The sequence below is a fragment of the Aquila chrysaetos genome, chromosome 2 (assembly GCF_900496995.4).
Source record: "Aquila chrysaetos chrysaetos chromosome 2, bAquChr1.4, whole genome shotgun sequence".
Lineage (NCBI taxonomy): Eukaryota > Metazoa > Chordata > Aves > Accipitriformes > Accipitridae > Aquila > Aquila chrysaetos.
Window position 1 is genome coordinate 3122376 of NC_044005.1, and position 20234 is coordinate 3142609.

At 40.3% G+C, this 20234-nt stretch overlaps 1 protein-coding gene across 1 annotated transcript in view; it reads left to right on the forward strand.

The window, feature by feature from the left end:
• Positions 1-3283: 3283 nt before the first annotated feature.
• KLHDC1 (kelch domain containing 1) overlaps positions 3284-20234 on the forward strand; it is a 30689-nt gene continuing 13738 nt past the window's right edge. The window contains exons 1-7 of the mRNA XM_030042141.2: positions 3284-3541; positions 7420-7490; positions 10084-10201; positions 11153-11271; positions 13044-13122; positions 14049-14132; positions 16135-16218. Of these exons, the coding sequence (XP_029898001.1) occupies positions 3440-3541; positions 7420-7490; positions 10084-10201; positions 11153-11271; positions 13044-13122; positions 14049-14132; positions 16135-16218 (657 nt within the window). The 5' untranslated portion in view covers positions 3284-3439. The remainder of the gene's footprint in view (positions 3542-7419; positions 7491-10083; positions 10202-11152; positions 11272-13043; positions 13123-14048; positions 14133-16134; positions 16219-20234) is intronic.

Consider the following 20234-nt stretch of genomic DNA (forward strand, 5'->3'; position numbering starts at 1 on the left):
TTGTGCCGTGCTGCCCACCAGAGTGAAGGCGCAGTTGTTCTTTAGCGAATTTCACAACCAAAAAGCAAGGTAACGCTAAGGACACCAAACACACTTGCTGCAGGTGACACGAGTTACCCAATAAAATTACCCGCGGTATTATTTTGTTGCCCTACAGGTGATGTAGCTCACAATACTTCTGCCCCCTCATCTTTCCTTGTAGGCTCTGCCACAGGTTGCACTGCATCTCCAGTAGTCCGGCGTCTCTCCAGCTTCAGTTTTACCTGCCATAAAATGTCCATCAAATATGGCCAGCAGTGAATCAGTCTTGCTTGTACTCCTGTGACTGAGCCTTCTTTTCACCCGCTGAGGCCTTCAGTCTGTTAGATGGCATGGGACCTTTCTAACCCATTCTTCTTATCTTCTCACTCGTTGATCAGTCTCTCCGAAGGTTCACCAGCCCTGGATCGGGGCTGTTAGCAGCCTGCTGTAGTTTTGCAGTTGGTTGCTTGGTTGCAATATCTTTCATAACTCTGCCTTGCCTCTAACTACCGTTTTGTAGGACTCTTTCCCAGCTGGAAGGGTGCACTGGGACCCTGGCCCTTCCCCTCGTGCTCTTACACACTGACAGTAACTGTCCTACCTGGGTGCCAAGTTTCCTAGGACAGCTCTCAGTTACCTGAGAGTTTAGTATGCGGTAAACTCTTAGTTCTTCAGTTCATTGCTACTCATGTGCCAGCACTGTCAGACAGAGACCCCTTCTAGCTGGTTCCGTCTTGGCCAACTGGCACATGCTGGTCTCCACGGCTGTTTTTACACATAACCAGGGAACCACTGTTGTACACAATTTTTCCTTTGGCCCTGAGCATTTGAAGTCTGTTGCACCATACCGAGTCCCGGTATAGAGCATGATAAATAAATACATTGTGTCTCATACAGTTCCAGTTTTGTGGGGCAGCTGCCTTCTCTCCAGATGAAAAATGCATGCTATTTCTGTCAAACACTCTGAGCTCCGTCTCTCAAAGTACAGCTTTATTCCACAGAGGGCTCACAAAGCAACTCTGAAAGAAAATTCCTTGATCAAAAGACTGCAGGGATGTAAAGATGGATAAAAAATGTTAGCCTATTTTCTATAGTCCATTCTCAACTGCATAATTTATAATCACTCCTCCTCATCTGGGAGTAAGCTCATGGGTGCAAGCTGCATCTACTCTCTTTAGACGAAAAGCTACCATCTGACAGGTCTCAGCTATTTTGGCAAGAAATATGATCCATTTTTTGTCTCAGGCATGCAGCTAGGTGCAAATTATGAACCCAGTCCTTATGTAAGTTCTTCTGTTTGCTAAGATTACTGCTTATTCTCCTTTCAAGAAAATCTGGTTTTGACATTCAGCTCATGTCTCACCCCAAGAAGGAAGGTGCACCTGGAGAAGGAATGCACCCCCTCATCTAAAAAGAAACTCATTTTAAGATATGACCAAACCAGGAATATAAAGCATACTCCTACAGCATCCTGCTGTATTTGGGGTTCTGTTAAGTTGCCTGGAGCCTCCCACCAGAGATATAAAAGTATTCCACCATGAGCTGTAGACTTCTGCTCCACTGAGCCATCTGTCTTGAGCTCTGGAAGCCATGCCCAGCTCTTCATCTCCGGCGCCTGCCATGGGTTTTTTTGTTGGACATCGCAGCACTACAGTCTCAGCACATTCAGCTTGAGAGCAGAGCGCCAGCTGAGACAGGCTAATGGTTTATAATCAGATAGCACATCTACCTCATGCCAAAGGTGAATCGATGGAATTGTTTTGTCACACCGAGCACGACAAATATCTCATTCTCATGTCTGTCACTGCTCCACTGGCAAAACCATGGGCTGCTGACTTTACACTGTTCCTAAGATGCTTTCTGAGGCATCACATTGTAGCTGTACCTGACCTATAGATCTATAGATCAAGTTTGCCTGTTACCCATGTTTTTCTTAACTCTTCCAAATGCTTATTCCTGTGTTTTAACCATCATCCCAATGCATCATCATTACTTTTCTTCATTTTAATATTAGCAGTTATTGACAGGAATAGTTAAGGTCTTCCCTCCTAGATCCAACAGAGGAAGTATATGTCCCACTTTCACAAGGAAATCTTTACCATTACTTTTCGGTGTCCTTTTACAAGATGCTAAAGTGCTCGTTTCTCACAAGCTGTACTCTACTACTCTTTCTGAAGAGCTGTACCTGTTTTATTTTGAATTCCATTCACTCCAGCTGGATCCACAGTTCAGCTGGAACTCACTGGGTTGTTGATCTAACAGTGTAAGAGCTGGAAGGGCAGTGTAAGAAGCTATTGCTTTTCCCAGCCTGCTGTTTAAGGGCAGGCCAACATATAGGAAAGACTATATAGTGGTGGGGATAACAGGGAGTGGAGATCCCTCAAATCATGAAAAATGCGTAGCTTGGGACATGATGGGAGGTGACCCATTGAGATCCCACCAGCAGTTTTATTCTATTAGTTACCACTAGCTCAGCACTGGCCCCAGTACACAGGTCCTGCACAGCACCTTGGGTATTCTCCTCAGGTACTCCACCACACCGCAGTTGGTAGCTTCTTGCTTCGTCTGCTTCCAGGCTGCAGGTTAAGAGGACAGCATTCACAGGATTTCTCTCTGGGGTCAACAGTCTGAACTCCTATACAATTGTTTTAATTAATATCAGCTACTATTTCATAGCTGCTATTTCTGGCTGGAGCATGACTCTTCTCACCTTCGGAGAGACAGCAAGTTCTGCTGCGGTTCTCTCAAACCACCTCCCATGTTGAGCTCTGCCTACAAACCCCGCTCTCTCTTCCACTCTCACACTGGGTTTGTGTTTAGGTATCCTATTCTCAGTGCTTTTTTCCCTCCTCACATGCTCTTTATTCACGGGCTTCTGCATGGTATTAGCCCTTAAATCTCACACGGTATCGTTCAGCATGCCTCCATGGGCAGACACTGTGTGTTCTGGGGTACAGCAGGGGTCTGCACCCACACTGGCAAGGCTCCTTCCAGCAGCTGTGCAAGGACAAATCCAGCAAAGTGCATCCAAACGGCCTCCTCCGTGACACCCTCACCGACTGCACCCGGCAGCCCGTGGCCTGCGCCGGCTGCAGAGCCGAGGGAGTCGTGGGCAGCGGGACAGCCGTGGGCAGCGGGCACCGCCGGACGGCACCGCGCCCGCCTCTTAACCCCCGGCCCGGCGGCTGCGGCCGCGGAGTAGGTCGCGGCGGGGCTGAAAGGAGGCCGCTGCAGCGGAGCCCGCCATGGCCCCTGCGCTGAGGGCAGGGTGACGCCCCACACTTTGGACCCTCCTCGCTTCCCGTCCGCCTGAGGGGAGCGACCGGCGGAGAGCCGCAGCCTCTCCCGGAGGAGGCGGTGGCGGGACGCGAACACTGAGGCAGGCGAGCTGCTTCCTCCTCCTCCTCCTCCTCCTAAGATGGCGGCAGACTCCGCGGAGCAGTTCTGCGTGGCCGAGGAGCGGAGCGGCCACTGCGCCGTGGTGGACGGGAACTTTCTCTATGTGTGGGGGGGATACGTGGTAAGGCGGGAGGAGGCGGCCGGAGGGCGCTGGGGGGAGAGGACGAGGGAGGGAAGGAGGGAAGCCGAGGGGGGGCGCGCCGCCGCACGGTGGGGGAGCCGGGCTGAGGAGCCCCGGTGGCGGGAGGAGGAGGAAGGGGAAGGGGGGGGGAAGCGGAGCGGACGGGACTGCCCCGCCGCCCTGCCCTGCCCCAGCGTCGCCCCAACCGCCCCCTCAGCCGGTGCAGCCCCTCGGCGGGCCGGGAGCGGAGCGCTGTTTACCTCGGCGCGGACGCTGATTGGCTGTCGGGGCAGCGCGCCCCGCTGGGGCGGGCGTTTTAAATGGCGGCGGCGGCTGCTCTGAGGAGAAGGGTGCGGGCGGGAAGGGGCTTCCTCCGTGTACTTCTCCACTCGTCCGTTTGTCCCCTTCTCTAAGCATAGGTGCCCCTGACCGGCGCCCATGGCCGCCTGCTCCTCCGTTTTCAGCTGCCTCCATCACGGAGCACGTGTTGGGGAAGGGCTGGTGGAGCCGGTTTAGTTTCCACTGTCCTGCAAACTTGTGGTTGCTGTGGGAGCGCTTCTCTCGTCTCCCTTCCCTCAGTGGGGTGACGGCTATAATTTGTAGCTGTGTTTTTCCTGTGTGTAATTCGTGTTCTTGTTCCTGAGTCCCTGCATTTTTTACTTCTTAGTAGTTGTGTGTTACGTACCGTGCGTTTTCCTCCCTCAGAAGGCAGTTCTGTCACTTCAAAAACAAGCCGGTGGCAGACTAAAAGCACGTGTGCTTTTTTTCCATCAGAAGATCGGTACTGGTTCTGGCAAAAGTAAATCCTTGTGACTCTTAGCTCTGGATGAATTCAGTCCAAAAAAGAACTATGAATGATACCACGTTAAATACAGACAGTTCTTTTTATCCACAGTGTCTGTGCACATTGCCCCTAACATGTGAAAGTAGCTGTGCTTGGTGTTATTCCTGGTCTTGCTCAGGTCAAAAACATGTTTCTGTTAACGTTTTCAGTATTCTATCTGTATTTTCCCCACGCTAAGGTAAACTTTCAAATGTGCAAAGCTTGTCCTTCTGTACTCAAGCAAAGAATTCTAGTGGGGGACTCTTAGATTTAAATTTTAAAATAGATTGTAAGTTATGAGAGGGAAGGACAATTCTAGGGCTCTCGGGTACTAGGAGCTAGTTGTCTTTTGTCTCTTCCTGAAGCATGTTATAGTTTAGTTTCTGGAAATCAGCATGTTGGTTTGGGTTTGTTTGTTGTTTTTTTTGTTTTGTTTTTTTTTAACTAAAACCATTGGACTTAAAGATAGGATAAAGCTGCGCAGCTTGTGGAATTCGAAGAGTTGCTCTGCTCCTGAGCTCGATTCATTTGACCTGGAAAGGGTTGTGCTGCTGGTGAATACTGAAAATACAAACAGATATACTGTGTACTGAAATACAAACCCTCAGCTGTGGTAGGAAACAAGGTAGCAGGGTTCCACTCTCTGGGTTACCCTGGCATGCCTTCTCTAGCCTATTCCACGGCTAGGCTTGCCCAATACCAAACTGTAACGAAATGGAGGAACTCTCAGGAGCCTGTAAGCTCTCCCCACAGCTTTTCTTCCCTTTAGGGGTCTTTGGTAAGCAGTGTTTCTTGTGACTGCAAGTCACGTGAGGATTTGAATACATATTTTGTAGTGTCAAGGAGTTAGCCACCTTTAGAATAAGCGTGTATTTAAATAATGTGAGTCATCTGTGATGTACAGGAAGACTTAGTCTCCTTTTCTGGCCTTAAACTCCGTAATACTCTGTATAACTATGCAACACCTAAATCACTGGAAATACACAGTAGTTCCCTATGCTTTGGTCTTTAGAAACTAAGGTTGGACTGGCTAGCGCGGTGTTTTCAAAAGTTTTATAATAAAGGATCCTGGGTTCATGGCACAGTCAAAACAGCCAATGTGTGTTAAGTTTAGCAGATAAATGTTGCAAAAACTTTTAGTAGTTTTACATATTTATTTGTGGAGAGTATTATGAAAATCATTGTTACTCTTTAAGCAGCAGTTTACACAGGTAAAATCATTTTACATCTTACATGTTGATGGTGGACTATTGCCCAGCTAACTTATTTTTGGCATCAGTGGGTTTGCTCAGAGCTGGTTCTGTAGCAAATACTCGGCCTCTGACCTCTGACGTATCTAGATTAAATTGGGTAGACTTCTGCACTTTGTGAAAGCTGCAAGCTGCTTGTAACAGCAGAACCTACCTTATGAAAGGTACCTGGCAGGATAAACTTTACCAAACATAGTGCGTACATGCCTGGCTGGCACCTTTAAAATTGAGAAGTTAATAATAAAGTATCATTTAAAGGCAAGTAATCAATATCAGTAACTAAATCGTTAATAATTAAATTTCAGTTTTGCATTTAACTCTTTTTCCTCATATTCTTTCAATTTTGAGCTATTTTTTTTATTTTACTGACCCTGGTTGCTTATTCCCTCACATTCTTTCATTTCTTTCTAATGCTAAGACAATAATTAATGGTGTAATTGCTACTCAGCCTGAGTGCTGCAGTTGCATTCTTTTGGGTTTCCTTCTCCTGGTTGTTATTCTTCCTCATCATTATTTCCCAAATTATTTTTTTTCCTTACATGGCCTCTGTTTGGGAGTCTTCATAGATCTGTTTTCCACAGAGGAATTAATTTTTCCTCTTCATGTTATGGCATATAGGTTAAGCTCTTTTATAGTTGGCATTTTGTTCTTTCAGGTTCCTTCCCTGAGTCGCTGCAAGTAACTGTTCTTTTGGTGCTTTTCAGTTACACTTTTCTCTATATTTTTCCATTATGCCAAGAATTGCCTCCTAATTAAAAGTATCTCCCAAAACAAAAGATAATGAGTTTTAATTCAGGAGCTTCAAATTCTGGTTTATGTTGTTACACATCTTTCTTGGCAAAACGTTAAGTTGGTTAATCTGTGCCTTTAATGAGTGGGCCTGAGGAATTAAGTTCCTTATTTTTAAAATCAGTACTTTTTTCTAACTTTCTTTTTAGTTGTTGGGTTCTTTACCCATCTACCCAGTGTGGCAAAGTCTCCGTTTCTGGAAAACCTAAAAAGGGATTGTGGAATGAGGGGAAAAAAATCCTTCAGGTGAAGGAGAACTCTTTTTTCCTTGAAGATGCAAAAAGATGCCACAACGAACAGCATTAATACTTTGAAGCTCATCTTTGATGCTTTGTATTTAGTGGTATGAAGGCTAACGGTACAGCAAATTTGCTCAGAGTGATCACATCAGTGACTGAAAAACTACTTCCTTTAGTAACAGCATTTTAATAGAGGAGGGAAGCATCTTTGACAGTCTCTCTTAAGATTTTTGTTTTTTTTAAATCCATGGTCATGTTATGGTACTTTTGTGCTACTTGTTAGTAGCAGTTGTGTATGTTTCCTAACGAATTAATTGTTTGCCTGTGGTATTTTCTTATTTTTACAAAGTGGCTACTGTATTATATTCATTTTGCTTTTTGAATATTGAAACACTTCTCTCCCTACCTCTGATACACCAAACTTACAACTTTTATAATCTCCACACCTTAAAATGAGTGATTAAAGATGCTATTAGCAATCAGCACAGCTCAATGACATCAGGAAATGCCTAGCACAGTATTTTTAATAGCTTCAAAAAATGAAAAATATCCTCTTTGAAGTCCTAGTATAAAATGTAAAATATTAGCATTATTGAGCTGCCTGTTTAAAACTGTAATGATCAGAGCAATAATGTTGGGGTATGACTTATGCTCTGGTAGATTATCTCCTTAAGATTATTCCGTGTTGCTAAGTAACACAATTTGGTATTTCATTTTAAAACGTATGGTGTATAATGCATAATTGAGTTAACATTTGCAAATTTTCTTCGGTTTTAGTCAATTGAAGAAAATGAAGTTTATTTGCCTAATGATGAGCTCTGGATCTATGAAATGGATAGCGGGTTATGGTAAGTTGCATAATTTATATTTAATTAATATATAAAGTTGATCTTTGCATAGATTGCAGTTAGCTGTGGTGAAAAGACTTCAGTTACATGAGTTCCTGGTCATGTTCCCTGGAGTTTAAATAGCAGATGTTTAATGTAAAGACTGAAGAACAGACATATGCACTTGCAAATCAACTCCAGTAAACACATTAATTCCTTAAGTATGATTGTTTTTTTCGAAAGAGCATTGAAAATGGTCTGCTTAAGGCTCTGTTGTTAAAACAGGGGCATTTTATTTGGGCATTTATTTTGGCCTATTTCTCCATTCATTAACTTCTATGTTAAAAGGAATATTTAAACACTGGATATTTGGGTTCTTGATCTATTTATAATTATATTTTTTTTTGTTATTACTTAATTGTGTTCTGAGTGTATTTGCATAAATAACTAACCAGATCTTGCACATCACTAGCAATTTAATCTTTACATTTTATATTCATTGTGTTTACATATTGTATGTGGGGAGAGATAACAATACCCCTTTTTAAAGTTTTCCAGTGGTTTCTATTACAGTAATTGCATTCAGTCTGGTAAAGTAGTATCCATTTGGGCTTATATGGGTTCTCTGCCAGCTGTCTTTCTAGTCTCCCACCTGTTTATATATTGCTTGCATACCCATAGTCAAAGCAACAATTTGGAGGGAAAAGGGGAGGAGGGCTAGATCAGGAAGGTGTCTTACAGTATGTATGAAATTCCACATCTGTGTGGTCAACTCGCTGACTTTGAAAACAACAGTTTGCATATGGTTAGCTGTGAAGTTCTAGCAAGTGTTTTTTCTTTTTTTTTTTTTTTTTTTTCCAAGATTGTACCCTCACTGAGACTGTGGTTTGCTGTCTGTTTCTTTTGGTGAAAGGGTTGGCTAAAGCAACCTCATACGCTCTCTTGATTTTTCACCCCAGACGTCCCTGTATCGGTTGTACTGGTACATCTGTTTATATGGTCACTCAGGAAATTGGATCAGGAAAGTGATCTGGGTTAAATATAACTTCCCTTTTTTAGGGTTATTTTTAACCTGGATCCGTTCTTGATCTCGTTCAGTTTACAGCACAAACAGTTGTACACATACAGCTAAGTGCACAGCATGACGCAGGAACAAGCAGGAATGAGAGAGCAAGAGCAGAGAAGGGGAAGGAGGGCTGGCCTGTGGCAGTGCTGGTGCCAGAACAAAGGTATCTGGAAGCAGTGCCCTGAGCAGCTGTTAGTGAGTGCCATTTTCAGTAGGGACAGGCTACGTATACATCAGTCACATCTGGTGATTTAGTGCATAAAAAGCTTTTCCTTCTAATGGCTGCTTCCAGTTCTTTTAGACTGGGGTAAGGTCAAGCATCGGAACTCAAAACTGTAAGAATCCTTTTCTTCTGTATAGCTGCCAGTGATAGAAAATGAAGACAACTTGTCTAGATGGGGATGCATTGAAGAAGGGGATGAATGGAATTGACTGGGCCAACAAGTGTGGTGATATTAGACCTAGCAGAGAGAAGAAAAAGTGGAATCAGGCTTTGAAGGTGGGAGGCCATGACTGAGGAGGGAGACTGAGCTAAGGACGCAGTTGGAAGGCACAGAGTTCGATCAGGTGGATCACTGAGAAAAATGAATGGGAATGGCAGGGGAAGGAAGCTTCAATCAGAAACTGTGGGGTGAAAGCAATTGAGATGTCGGCAGCAAAGCCGGGGCAAGGAGTTGAGTGCCAGTACAGAAGGACTGGGGTTTGGCTGCTAAATCTACAGACTGAAGGTGTGGCAACAAGGTGGAAATGCTAAACAAATCACATGTCCTCTATGCATGTAGATGTGAGAGGGCAATGCAGGTCCCTGTCTTCTGTAGAAATTTGAGATCCTAGGAAAGCTGTTTTCAATGTGGAATAATGATTCTAAGTGCAGTCTTGGCCTAATGCTCAGCCTCGTGAATTCAGCAGAAATTGAGTTTTGTCAGATAGTTGCATAGTGATTGAGATTGTGTGACGTTACAATTTACATCACAGGAAGTTACTGGTTTGTGAGTGAGACTAGCAAGGAAAAGACTAGAAACTGCCGCTGCTGCTGAAGAACAGAGAACTCATTGCTAAAATTGGCATTATTGAAGATTTTTTTTATTGTGCTAAATGCAGGGCAAAATGCAGTTTTAGGAATGGCATATTGGGTACCAAAATTAGTGAGTACTTCTGAGCTTTATTTCTACTTCTGCCTCAGTTTTCCATTTGTAAAATAACAGCAACACCATGTTCTCATTTCAGGAGTTTTTGGAGTTAATGTTAATAGTATTTCCAGGTTTTGAATAATTAATGTTTCAGCTCTACTAATGCTCTTTTAATATGGGCTTCACCTTCAGAAAAATTGGGATGCTTCATAAATGTATGCATAATATTCACATGAAAGTCCTCTTACACCATGGGAGCCTGACTTCATGTGTCAGCTACAGTTTCTAATGCTAGTTATGGCCAAAACTGTATTTTAGCTTTAAGTCTAAAAATTATTAATACATCTGGTTTGGGTTTGTTAATTTTAGCAGATTCGTAAGCAGCATTGTAAGACTTAATGTATGTGCTGAATTGCAGGACAATGCACCTAATGGAAGGAGAGTTACCTACCTCCATGTCAGGAAGCTGTGGGGCAAGCATTAATGGGAAGCTGTACATTTTTGGTGGATTTGATGATAAAGGATACAGTAATCGGGTATTGTATTCTTTTCTTTCATAACATACTGTATTTGAATGAATAATAATGCTGACCTTACTGTTTTGTCTGGTGTACTTTGCATTTGAATTAAGGAGAAATTTAAGGAAAAGCTTCATTCTTGTAGAAAAAGTATACTTTTAAACTAGCAAAAAACTTTAGTTTTTTGTTTTAACGTTCAACTCCATATATTTTTCTGGGATTTTTCACTGAATCACAGCTTCAGAATAAGACCCATTACGTGAAACTTTCTGTATTTCTTTCTGAAAACTGCTAGTGCTTTCCCAATTGCTTTTTTGTTTGTTTTTAAATATGTTGGGAGTCATAATTGAAATTGATCTCAGAATATCACTTTTTGCTCTTGGATAGTGATTACCATTCTTATATAATCAGGTAATAATTAAAGTTAAAATAGAGCTACCAGTTTTCCTTGTAACGGAAGACTGGAGTGGCAAAGTAGATGAAATTTGCTTTATCATTTAGTGTAAACGAAGTCAGAGTTCAGTCCTGACTAGAAAAATAACCGAAATGGAGCATGTAATCAGATCTCAGTGTAGTACTTGGTTCACAAGCCTTGTTGTTTTTTGTGCAGTTACCTAGTCAGGTTAGGCAGAACTACTGACAGTTCTCCCAGTAGAATTGAACCGAGAGCTGTTTGTCTTGCAGAAGTTTTTTTGCAAGGCTTCAGTTGTCTCTGGAAGGAGCAGGATATTACTGTTCTGGTCTGGCTGACTGATGGCAAGGAAACTTGCTGCTGCTAACTGTGTTCTTGTGGTGTATTGGACTCTTCCTATATATTTCTACATATTGTAAACTTCGCTGTCAGTTCCTCTTTTTTTTCAGAGGAAGTTTTGTATTCTGGGGGTGGTGGGTTGTTCTTTTTGTTGGTGATTTGTGCTGGATTCTTTGACATCATTTATACTGAAAATATTGTAATTTTTTTCTTTTAAGCTGTATTATGTTAATTTGCGAACAAAAAATGGAACCTATAGGTGGAAAAAAATTACAAATTTTAAAGGTCAACCTCCTACACCACGTGACAAGCTTTCCTGCTGGGTGTATAAGGACAGGTAACACATTAAGAATATTTAATATGTGTAAATTGCAGAGAGGAAGTACTATAAAGTGAAGAGCACACAGGTTTGGGATTCATGAAACTAATTCTTAGCTTGACTTGCTATGGGATTTTGTGTAACTCTCCTAACAACTTTCTACCAGAGTTTTCTCACATGTGAGCTGAATTAATGGTAAGTATAAACCCACTTTAGGAGAGGGTTGGGAAATTTAGTGAAAGTTCATGGAATGCTTTGAGACTTTAGATAAAAATCATTTTGCATCTATTACTTATGTTTTATTTTTAACACTTTGAAAAAATCAGTATAAAAATTACATCTTTTTTTTTTACATTATGTAAGCATTAAATTATTACCTGCAATAAAATATATGTAGTATATTTTCAAGCATTTTAACAGCATACAAATGCTGACAATTGCAAAGTCATTGCAGTGATTATTTTATAAGAACCAAGTCAGTCTAGATATTTGTGTTGTAAAAGTTACTGAGTGTATTTAGAAAAAATACTTGGCTAAAAATAAATACTTCAGATTTTGTGTTTATTATGGGAAGTGTCTGGATATTGTGGCATATGTGGTCACAAGAAAGTGACATGTCAGTGATTTGTTATAGAAGTTGTTATAAACAAGTAAGGATATGATATACAGTGAACAGTATAAAATGTAAATGATTTATCTGTTTCTGGACTCTAAAGAGGTTTTGCATAAACTGTATAATGGGTCTCAGTACTATATCTTGGTTTTGTAAATCTAATTTAACTGCAAGATATATGAAATTACATATATTTGAACAACTTCTCCTTAGCTGTTAAAACAAGATTATTCAAAACTAAATTAATCTATTCAGAGTATCATGTAATCTGCATACTAAGAAAATTACTTATTTTAGGTGGCAGAGTGTAACCTTTTCATTTAACAGAAGTATTTGGGGACAAGTTATGCACCTTTTCAGAACTATACATTAAAATTTCACAAGATGTGAATTTGCAGATCAGGATGTCTTGGTGTATTGCACAATGCTTTCAGTAACTCTGTTTCCCTAGGAATGTCAGTCTGGAATGACCTTCACCATCCCATCATTTCCTAAATTGCCTTCTCCCAAGATCACTAACAACTATACCAAATATCCTCAAATGTTGAAGTTAAACAAAACTTTAGGAACCAATTCTTATGGATGGCCATTTCATGGGTGGAATATTAGGCTGGGAGGTGTGTAACAATACTTGCAATGCAATATGTTCAGTAGTGCTTAGTTGAAAAAAATTCTTTATAAGCTAGAGAAGATTTTGTGGGTCACAGGCAGTCTGTGGGCTGAACCTTGGGAACGTTTGTTGTGAAAAGATGTATGCAGAAGGCTAACAAATATAGCAGCAGCATAGGAATTTCAATAGAAAAGGGTAGGAATTCTAGCAGAAGCATAGGCATTTCACTGTCTTGTGTGTTCTGTGTCATTTTAAGACTCATGTCTGAAAATGTGACTGATAAATAAGCTTGTGGATGGAGGAATAGACAATAGGGACTTTGAGGTATCTTGAACCTCCTTCCTTGCTTATGTGGATTTCTGTCAGGCTTGTTGAGGAGTGTAACTATTACCTTCATCTCGGTAAGGTTTGCTGTGTAATTAGGTGCAATATGAAATATTTTAAGTTGTTTATATTATTAATAGTATAGTAGGTAAACCAAAATTTGAAATTCATTGTTACAGCTTATGCATTTGAATGTTATTTACAAAACAGCTAACAACTTATTTTTTGTTGTTGTTCTTTTAGGCTAATATATTTTGGTGGCTATGGCTGTAGGAAGCATAATGAACTGAGTGATTGTTTTGATGTCCATGATGCATTTTGGGTAAGAGATTTGTCACAAAATCAGACTGATTTGTCCTTTCTGATTGTCAAAACGTGATCTCTTATACTATACTCAGTAAGTTTGAAAATCTGTCAGATTTTTCTTTTATTTGTGGCATCAGCAGAAATGCAAATTAGAATCTTCTGCTTAGATTTGAAATTGAAGATACTGCCTGTTGGGAGCAGTGGGTGTTCAGCCTATTCCAAGTACCCAGTGCTAGGCTTTGAGTGCAATGGAACAAAATGCTGTCAAAGCAGGAACAAAGGCAGTACTTTAAATCTGAAGGCATATTTTAAATATGAAACTCCCAGAAAATTTTAGAGTTTATTTCCTTGAAGTAACAGTAGGGAATTTATAGCTTCACAAGTTTACCTGACAAGTGCTTTCAGTTAATTTCTTTAATTTGTTATCCAGAGTAAATGCCATTACTTTAAGATGCCTAGATTAGCTTGTTTCCTATAATGATTTCTTACAGTTAATAGAAAGAAGGAGACTGATTAAAGCATTTAGTGACAGGAATTAATTTAAGAAATCGGTATGCATTCAAGGAGATATAGATCCTTACATCAAATGTTAAACATTGACTTACAGAAAAGCATTCCTTTGTACATTCTATTCATTTCTCGGTATGTTACCCTAAAAATTAGAAGGTAGAATTTGTCTACTGCAGTGACTGATGTTGAAGCCCAAAGCTTGTTTTCAAAAGTGTCATCAGCCCTAATATTCCTGAATGCTTTTGACCTTCAGCTAGATCTGAGCTGCTGCATCGTTATTAAAAATAGTAGCGTATGTTTATTTTAATAAAATTCTGTATTTTAGTTTATTTTCTGTTTTTATAGATCACTTCTGGGTTTGTATCCTTTAATAAGCACAAAGATTTTAGAATAGTATAAACTTATTTTTAATTTTTTAACCTCTTTTTTTAGGAAGGACAGATATTCTGGGGATGGCATAATGATGTTCATGTTTTTGATACAACCACACAAACTTGGTCTCAACCAGCAATTAGAGTAAGTGTTTTTTAGTGTTCTCTTTTGTCACAAGTGTGATTTTACTGCATTTTGAATAGTTATTGTGCTCTTGAAATTGATGTTGGGAGAAGTAATTTGAATATGCTTAGTATTGCTTGGGCTTATAACATTGAACAGGAGGACACTCAATGCCTCTGAAGTGTGGAAAATTCAGAACTGATATTAATTTTTTTCCCACAGGATGTTATTAGGCTGGTGTTTTTTCTATAATGTGGTTCTGATGCAAAAAATATCGTAAGCTTCAGAGAGGTATTAGAAATCTGGATACATTAGAAGATGATACAGATATTCTGTATCTAGGGGATAGTTTTGAGATAAAACTTTATATTCAAGCTTTAAGACAACTGTTGGGAATATGAAATTACTGTCAGCCCTCTGTTACTGGAAAGACAAGGCACTGGAATACTCCAGAAAACTATTTGGTAGGAATACCAGAGTGGGGCTGAGGAATGGGGTGCGGAGGTGTTTCCATGGCTCCTCACAAAGCAAGCTAAGGTCCTGCAGAAATGGATTATGGTCATTATACTGACTTTGGGTATCCTTGTAGGCCCTGCTGGGGCTTTGGGTCTGGAAGAGTTTCGTGGCTGGAGCAGAGCCATTAACCCAGGCCAGCTCTGTATTTATCCTGTCTCACACCTAGTGAAGGCTTTCTGGAACAAAGCGAAGGTCTTTGGGGAGTGGGTGGTAGAAACATATGAATGGTTTTAAAGTTGCCAAACTGAGGTTAGCGAACCCCATTTATCTGAACTGTTTTGATATCAAGCCATTTGGTTGACTGTATCTGTGTATAATTAATCTGCAACATGGATAAACTATCACAGATAACTGAGAGTTGACCGTATGAGAGATTAAGGTCTGCCTAGAGATTTGTTCCTTCCACCCCTGCCCCTTTTCATAAAGCTGATAGGTCAGTGTGAAGGATAGTACATTGGGCTGAAAGAACAATCCAGTCTCTCGATTCCCTATTCGGCTTTCACAGACTTAAAGGAGGCAAGGGGAGAGAGAGTAAACTCGCTGTATTGCTAGTTTAGGCCTTCAGTTTTCCTTTATGGAGTAAAGATACATGTTTAGTATGTGAGGGTTATATGCTTGTTATTTTGAGCGTTGTGTATATGGAGTTGCTGTATTCCCTTTTAGAGTTAGTGTTGAAAAATCTTTTGAACAAATATCTCCCAGTCATACTATATCATTAGAATGAACAGATCAGATATTCTTCAGCAAATACATTATTTTAATAGTCTCCCAAAGGAGCATGTATACTCGCTTACCCAGTAAAACAGTAATGCACACATTTCTATTTATTGATATTAATATGGTAGTATACTATAAAGGTTCATAAATCCTGGTGACTTTACATAAGAACTCAGTAGAAGTGGTATATTGTCATGAGTGTCTGACACTATTTTATGCTCTTTATAGGATGTTCTGAAATTCCTATAAAACTAAATGCAAAAAATGAAATTACCATTGAAAAGTACAAGCCAATTTTGCTATCTTTATTTCTGATTTACACAGGGAAGGCTTTTTGGCATGTGGCTATTGGTTGTAACATCAAATTTTAAGATCTGATTTCCTGACATTTTAGTACCAGTTCCTGATGGTTTGCACTTCAGAAAAATAAAGCTACACAGGAGATATCAACAATAACTGATGTGTTACTGTAATTTTGAGCTTAGGAATTAAAGATAAATCAATGGAATGTCACTTAAGTAAAGCAATGATAAATCAGATCAAGAGGGCATTTATTAAACATTAGCAACTGACAGAACTTGGTTAAAGCTGGCCTTGGCAATTACATGTATCTTCTAATGTCTGTGGAGTCTTGGACGTGACTACAAGTTATTTCCTTTTAAAGTTGCAGTTCTGTCAGCATATTGATGCATATTGGCCTTATCTTTGCAGTCTCTGTGTTACTGACTTGCCACTGTCCTTGGCTGGCACTTTGACGATGTTCTGAAGGATCTTATTTTGATTCTTTCAGGGTGGAGATCCACCTCAGCCTCGAGCAGCTCATACATGTGCTGTGCTGGGAAATAAAGGTTACATCTTTGGAGGACGAGTGCTGGTTAGTGTTTAATTAAAACATGTTATTGGTAGTAATATTATTTTCTTGACAGTTTTTTTTCATAGCAAGCTACTTTGTAGTAGAAAAAAAATCCAAAATGTCTTTGGCCTAACCTGTATGTTAGGGGTGTTGAATCCAGGATGCTTCTTTTCATCCCCCTCTACCTTACAAAAAGAAGAGTCTGTCTTTCTGTCTGTAGTATTAATGATGAAGCATACATTGTCCCAGAAAAGGAAAAAACAGATGACTATGGTAAATGCAAATGTTTGTAAATCAACAAAAATGGTTGACGTGGGTGTAACCTCTGCAGGAGATGGTTCTTTGGGAATGGAGCAAAAGCAAGCCTGCTGATAGACCAGGTTTAAATAAATGATGAGATGCTAGCATTGTGTGCTTGCTACAGCTTAGCAGATTTATACATCAAACCTGCTGGCTTTTTTTTTTCCCCATTTCACGTAATGAAATGCTAGCAAGTAGTAAATATAGTGGGGAATTTCGCTTGTGCTCCCCCCAACTAAAGAAAGAGGAAATGTGTAAGAACAGTCAATTACTCACGTACATGTCTCTCATACCCTGATGTTTACTTTCGGGGAAAGTGAAGTTCAGAATAGCTGTTGGGATACAGTATTTTAAATTTACAATTGCAACATGTGGTTCTGAAAGGTAGGAAATAACAGATTTCAGTTGGCTTTATAATTTAAACTTTTGTCATTTTTTGCACATAAGTGACTGAAATACAGATGTCTGGAAGAGCAGCATGTGATATTATATATAATGTCTGGATACAAAGCTATTAGTCTCTGTACATTCAAGCTGGTACAGGATGCTGCAGCATGTTATCTGATAGCACAGGCTATTGCAAGCACAGGCCATTCCAGTCCTGTTAAGCCTCTCCTCTGCTCTCTGAATGTCAATTTTGCAGACTCAGTCTTTACCTTTAGCATGCTCTGTGCCTTTGATACAGAGTATGTGCAGCATACCATGAAGATTGCTGTTAACAGCTTTATTCTGTGGACCCAACATAAGCTCTTTACCACAAGAGTCAGGCTTGTATTTGCTTTCTTGATAGTTGATCCAAGACTGTACCATGTGATACACTGGGAGGATCTTAAATCTGTTGTCCCTTAGGTAATAGTCAAAGACGGTGTAAGAGCTGTCTGTATAGGATGCAATCAGTGCATATTTAAATCAAGGCTAGATTCTTGCTATATAATCTTAAGTCTTCCTAGCTCTTTTTAACTTTAAAAAAAAAAAAAAAAGGTCATAGGCATCATCCCCCTGGTTATCTGTACCTAACAAACTTGAAGCCGCCACTGGTTAGCAAGGAGATACTAAAACTTCTCAGCAACACACTTAATTTTTCTAGTACTAGTCAGAGGAGATTTTTCTCTTCAGTTCTTCTCTGCTAAAGCACTAATATAGGAATTTAAGCCTGAGGCAGCAATCCAATAAAAAACCATATTCCTGTCTTATGTCTGAAAGGAAGGATGGTAGTAGGTAGTCTAAACTAATGCAGGCTCCCCTATCGTTTGTAAATGTTTTGCAATGATAGTTTCCTTATGGGCTGGAAAGTGTACCAGCTCTTTTTAGAACTGTTGCAAAAGCATAGGGAAGATGATATTTTTAAAGGTCTCTGTATGAGCGGGAGTTTATCAGGAATGTGAGAAACAGATCCTGTAAGGCAAGTAAAAAAACCTAATTTAAGTTACTGTGTACTCTTCCATATATTTTTTTTAAATTTTAAGTTTTTAGCTCTTTTTACCTACAGCTGATTTAGAACCTTTAATCTTACTCAGCTTGAGTATGAGACGATGCTTTCTATCTCTACTACTATGAAAAGTAACAGTGAAGAAGCTTTTGAAAGCCCGCAGTGCTGTGTTTCTATAGTTTTGTTACATGAAAGAGAAGGAATTAACTGTTGGTTGGAAATGCCCTACAGCGAACCTATGCCAACTTCATCTTGGAAAGCTGCCATAACCTAAACCCTGTGTTCTCAAGTACTTGCAAATAAAACAGTGTAAAATTGCACTTTGTTCCCTATCCCCTGTTTTCCATGCTGTAAAAGCTGTACTTTAATGCAGTGTTCTTCTCGGGGAAAGTCTACAGTTCTGTTACAAAATGGCTTACTCCTGCTTGCTCAGACAGAAACCAGACAAACAGATCAAGGCAGGTTCAGAATGGCCACACAATGTCCAGCCAGTTTTTCAGTTTGAATTGCCTCCCACAGCTGCAGGAAAAGTTTTTACCTAAGTACCTTTTCAGAGCAATCAGAAAAGAAAGTAACCAAAATTGATCCTGTTTATTCTTACCATTCTGCATTACGTGGCCTTTCATACAGGCTCACGATCTCTGGAATTGTTGCTAAAGCCCCACCTCTGACTCAGAGAGAACTGCATGCAGTAGTTTCCAGAGCTGTAGGTTTGGACAAACTTGATTTGCAAATAACTAAGGAAATAAAGGGATATTAGAAGAGATTGAAAAAGTATCTAGTCTTAGTTGAATCTTGTTTGTCAGGGTTAGCCATGCCAGGCTAAGTGAGCCCTGTGCCTCTGCTATGGACTTGCTCTTTTGTGTCTGCTGTATAAATGGAACTCATGCTAACTGCAGCTGAACTGAATGCTGCTCCTCATTTAGCAAGCCTGCAGAAGTGAGAGGGAAAGAAACCTAGATGTGAAGAAGTAAACATGCAGCTTGGGACCTTCTGGCCTACCATTTATTTCTGAACGCTTCCTCAGCCTTCAAAGCCTTGCTCCCTCTGGCTTTTTGTTAGCAAGTGCAGAGATCTTCACCCCAGAAACAGAATGGCATTGAGGGTTGTGTCCAAGCTAGTTAGGGTTGCTGCACTGTGCCTTTTGCAACTGAACTGCTTTAACTCAAGCTAGGATTCCCATGCAGCCTCTGCAAGTGAAATTATTAGTAAACTGGAGCTTGCCTGTCATTTCTCCACTGTGCTGTTGCATGATTAGACAGGCCCTCTGGCTTCCATTTAACTCTTTGACTGTTTGACTGCAGGATTCAGAAAAACAAGAAGGCTCTGATCTGAAAAGGTTTTTATCTTCCTCAGGTAGCATCAGCTTCCTTAATAACCATTTGCTAAATTTCAGTGAAACCGCTTGGGAACAATGTCAGAGAAGAGTGAAATTTTGGAAAGCTATATTTAATTTTGTAGGAGAGCAGTAAGTGTAATCTTCACCTTAGTGATTATTATTGATTCACTTTCTATCCTAGAAATAAATGGAAGGAAACTTACAAAGGTTAGGGAACATTCAGTGGGGCTTGAGGAATTAATGTAAGTCATGAAACAGAAAAGGAAAGCTAAAGACATCAGGAAAAACACTACGTTTCCTGACAACAGGAGTAACTCCTCCCCAAAGGATGAAGTCTTGCTTTTCTCCATAAATTAAGGAGCAAATATGGGGTTGCTCTGCTCCTCCTTCTCCTTCTAGTTCACCATAATACAAATCTTCCCAGGGAAAAGGCTCTACAAGGAACCAGAAAGGGCCAGGAAGTGTCATGAGGCTTCTCCTATTCACCTTTCTGGGAGGAAAGGGCACCTTTTTCCAAACTTGGAGCTAGAACTGGTAAAAGAAGATGATGATCAAAATCAATTGTACCAGGAATCATTTGAAAACAGGCTCAGAAGTATTATGTGGACTCTGTTCCTCCAGGTAAGCCCCTGAAAAAACAGAAATGGGAGAAAGTGGGAAGGAAAGAGAGTTAGTCCAAAAGTTGATGCCAGTCTCATGTTTGATTTAAGTGGAAGATTTTCATGTAAAGAATGATGAAGTAATAAAACAAAGTCTTTCTAGCAGCTCTTCACACATCTGATGCCTTAATGTATGCATGTTTATATTTCCTGTTATCCTTTCTGTCACTGAAGATCAGAAGATACGTTGACCTGCAATCCTTCTCTTACAAAGATTTGAGCTGTAATAGCTGTTTGATTGTAAATCTCACAATGGAGAGCTGCACGAAGTTTACTGTAAGAGCAGTGAGCTGTAAATATGTCAACCCTT